Below are 3628 nucleotides of genomic sequence, written 5' to 3' on the forward strand. Positions count from 1 at the left end.
TATGATAGGTTAAACATTTCAAAAATTTGTCCGAGTAAAAGATTCTACTCCCTCCATTCAAACATACAGAGAATAACAATTGTAATTTTGAAAAGGGATTCTCATTTACTTTTTCAATATCTTAATTTGATTATTCATTAAATACATAATTAATAATTGAATCATACAAATTTAAGCAGAGATTATGAAACTACATCAAGTTTTCTCATATTTCCCCCACTTTCCTCGAAATAAACCAAAAATATAATCCCAGTCTAATTTGTCTGATCTTTACATTTTTCACCTTCTCCCACTAACATAGCATTAATCTTGTCTTAAAAATTATAATATTATTTGTATGATCAAGTTTTAATGTTTGCGTATAGTTTATGTCTGCATTACATTGCCCCATACCCTTTATATTAGTCACCCACCCCTCTTATTCCTCTTTTTTTTCTCTCAGAAAATTCTCCCCCACTCTTCAAGCAAAGCACCTTTCACCTTTTTTTTTTTTTTTTTTCTCAAAGACTCAGCCTTTCTTTTTAACTTTCTCTCTCTTTCGTCCTTTTGGAATCTGGGAACCTGTGCTTCTTATTGCTTACATTGAGATCTGTTTCAAAGCTATGGGTTTTTTTGAAGAAACCTGCACTAACTCTAGGACTTCAAAAAATGGCTTGATTGCTCTCTATGCACCAACCTCTACTTCATCTGCAGATCTCCATAGTGATTACAATGATGTAAAAACCAAATCCTTCTTAACAAAAATGATTTGGGATTTTGGTCTAGCTTGTTTTCTTCCTGATTATCAAAGGAAAAACGGTTCAGGAAAGAGTCAGAAAAACAATGGTGAAAAGAAGCGAAGCAATTTGGAGCATAATAAGGCTTGGTTGTTGGCTGAGTCAGGTGGAGGAGCTGAGTTGACAAGCACTGACCCACAATCAGTTCACTCGTCTTTCAGGTTTAGTTTTTGTTCTCAAGTTGAACTCGAAGCCATCACTGCAAATTCTTTAAGTTCAGCTACTGTTTTGATGGTGAATTTGGATAATGGGGTTAGTGACGATAGAGCTAAGGAATTGAAATGGAGAAGGATTGAGTCTCTGGAAAGAAGTATTTCACCAGTCGCCAAGTCTTTGGTCAGATTCAGCTATGGTGAAATTGTTTCAGCTACTAGAAATTTTTCCAAAGGTATCAGCTTCACGAATTTGGTTTCTTTCATTATTTTTTCAAAAAAATTCTATTCCTATTTCTGGTACGGGTTTTTGTTTTTGATTGGTTTTTGATTGGAAAATCAATGGTGTAGGGAGGGTTTTGGGGAGAGGAGCATTGAGCTTTGTTTTTAAAGGCAAAGTTGGACTATTGAAGACAACTGTGGCTATTAAGAGGCTGGATAAAGAAGATAAGGAATCTGCAAAGGCCTTTTGCAGAGAGCTGATGATTGCTAGTTCTTTGCATCACCCAAATATTGTCCCTCTATTGGGGTTTTGTATTGATCCTGAGGAAGGTTTGTTTTTGGTGTATAAGTTTGTGTCTGGTGGAAGCTTAGAACGCCATCTTCATGGTAACTCTTCACTTTGGTTTCTTGTGGAACTTTTTATTTAGATTTGTAATGATTTTTGAATGATTTAAGGGATGCTATTTTGCAGATAAGAAGAAGGGAGCAAAAGGACGACCTTCAACTCTTCCTTGGTCTGTTAGGTATAAGGTTGCCTTGGGAATTGCAGAGGCTATTGCATATCTACACAATGGAACTGAAAGATGTGTTGTTCATAGAGACATCAAGCCCTCTAACATTCTTCTTTCTTCCAACAAAACACCCAAGGTAAAGATCTTGGTCTGATTCCTTTAAGACCAATTCTTGTATCTCATATCTCTACTTCTTAATGGTTGCAGTTGTGTGATTTTGGATTAGCAACTTGGACATCTGCACCCTCAATCCCATTCCTTTGCAAAACTGTTAAAGGCACATTTGGGTATGCTTTCAACAACAGTTTCTCAGAGAAGCTAAAAATCTTTTTATGTGCTCTTTGCTTTGGTAAAATTTATTATTTGGTATGTAGGTATTTGGCACCTGAGTATTTTCAACACGGTAAAGTATCTGATAAAACCGATGTTTACGCTTTTGGGGTGGTCTTGTTGGAGCTGATAACCGGACGCAAACCAATTGAGTCAAGACGGCCTCCAGGAGAAGAGAATTTGGTCCTATGGGTAGGTTTTTTTATTAATTCGTCACAAAACTTACCGTGCTTTGCATTGAATTCATAAAAGTTGAAAGAATTGTTCCCCTTAACAGCTTCCCGGGGAGCAAAAGAGGGGTCCTCTCTTAACATCAGAAGTGACAGTACTGAAAATACTTAACCATTATGGATGATGACTATTCGATAATGAAATTTCTCCCAACTGTGGACCATAGAGCTGAAATGGCCACTTGCTTTCTTGAACCTTTAAATCTTAAGTTTGAACGAGCACTCTTGTGGTGAGACAGCTCTATCATGGAATTTGTGGAAACCTTTTGGCATATTATTATCGATCAAAATCTCGTATTCTGCATTTTTCATAGGTTCTCAACCCTATGTAGTCATTGATGTTGTCGGTTTTTTTTGCTTCAATGATTCAATGCTTTGGAACGAAATCATGATACGCCTCGGAGCTCCTTCGCAGTTAGCTGATATGATTCATTCACCCTTAGCTTAGCATATACGTTTTCATGATAATTTGTTTGTTATTAGCTGTAAAATTGAAATTGTATTTGTAATCTTTTAAGTTTGTTTCGATTTTCAGGCAAAACCTCTATTGCATAGAGGAATGGCAGCCGTCGAAGAATTACTCGACCCAAGACTCAAATGTACATTGAAAAATTCAACTCAAATAGCACGAACGATACAAGCTGCAGCAGCCTGCATAAGCAATGAAGAATCACGAAGGCCAGCCATCGATGAAATTATCGCGATATTGAGAGGTGAAGAAGAACCATTCTACTCGATTAGGAAGAAGTCCAATTTCTCTGGAATCATTGATTGTTACTCTCAATTGCAACATTCAAAAAGTGAGATGAAGAGTCACTTAGCCTTGGCAATGCTAGGAGTTTCGGAGTTTGAGGATGACGATCACCTTTATTGTCGGTGAAACATGGAATTGATTTTCATCCATGGAAATTTTCACCCACACCCTTTTCTTTGTTGCTTGCTTGACCAGAAAGTTTTAGGCATTAGAAGAAAAAGAAAAAGAAAAAGTGTTGAAGTGTAAATAGGAAAAAGGGGTCTGATGAAAGCTGGTTTGTATGTACATACCATGATTCCCTCTGCCTCTGTATTTCTCATGAAAAACCACTGATTTTCATTTGAACGTGTGATTTTCCATTAGCGGTGACTGACTAAATTTGTTCAATTGCAATTTCAAGTTGTAAAATTTTTTGAAACATTTTCAGGTGATGTGATTAATAAACAAGTCAATACTGTGTGGTTGGATTGTTGATTAGATAAGCCTACTCAACAAAGGAAGGAAAATTTGTGGCCAATGAAAGGAACTTTCTGTTCTTAAAAATAGACAAACCAAACATTGAAAGCAATTAAACGACAAGAGGTAACAGTTTAACTACCAACAAGTTGTTATCATCACATCAAGAAAAAGAACAAAGAATCTTATTGGATGT

The 3628-nt window shown here is 36.4% G+C and overlaps 1 protein-coding gene across 2 annotated transcripts; it reads left to right on the plus strand.

The window, feature by feature from the left end:
• The first annotated feature begins 381 nt into the window (after nucleotides 1-381).
• Nucleotides 382-3423, plus strand: LOC108476832 (probable serine/threonine-protein kinase PBL7). 2 transcript variants are annotated; one of them, XM_017779189.2, is made up of 6 exons: nucleotides 382-1164; nucleotides 1280-1537; nucleotides 1623-1798; nucleotides 1870-1949; nucleotides 2037-2184; nucleotides 2758-3423. In XM_017779189.2, exons 1-6 carry the CDS (start codon nucleotides 603-605, stop codon nucleotides 3100-3102), a joined length of 1569 nt encoding a protein of 522 aa, XP_017634678.1. In that variant the 5' UTR covers nucleotides 382-602; the 3' UTR covers nucleotides 3103-3423. The 2 variants fall into 2 exon arrangements, with proteins under 2 accessions (XP_017634678.1, XP_052879502.1); XM_053023542.1 differs by having other exon boundaries at nucleotides 400-1164; nucleotides 1870-2184.
• The last annotated feature ends 205 nt before the right edge of the window (nucleotides 3424-3628 follow it).

Source organism: Gossypium arboreum, chromosome 12 (genome assembly GCF_025698485.1).
Source record: "Gossypium arboreum isolate Shixiya-1 chromosome 12, ASM2569848v2, whole genome shotgun sequence".
NCBI classification, from domain to species: Eukaryota; Viridiplantae; Streptophyta; class Magnoliopsida; order Malvales; family Malvaceae; genus Gossypium; species Gossypium arboreum.

What these genes read in the sequence shown, in the direction of transcription:
- LOC108476832 (XM_053023542.1), top strand. Translation starts at nt 603, where the DNA reads ATGGGTTTTTTTGAAGAAACCTGCACTAACTCTAGGACTTCAAAAAAT. An exon ending in TACTAGAAATTTTTCCAAAG is followed by an intron (nt 1,165 to 1,279) that starts GTATCAGCTTCA and finishes TCAATGGTGTAG; the next exon opens with GGAGGGTTTTGGGGAGAGGA. An exon ending in CTTAGAACGCCATCTTCATG is followed by an intron (nt 1,538 to 1,622) that starts GTAACTCTTCAC and finishes GCTATTTTGCAG; the next exon opens with ATAAGAAGAAGGGAGCAAAA.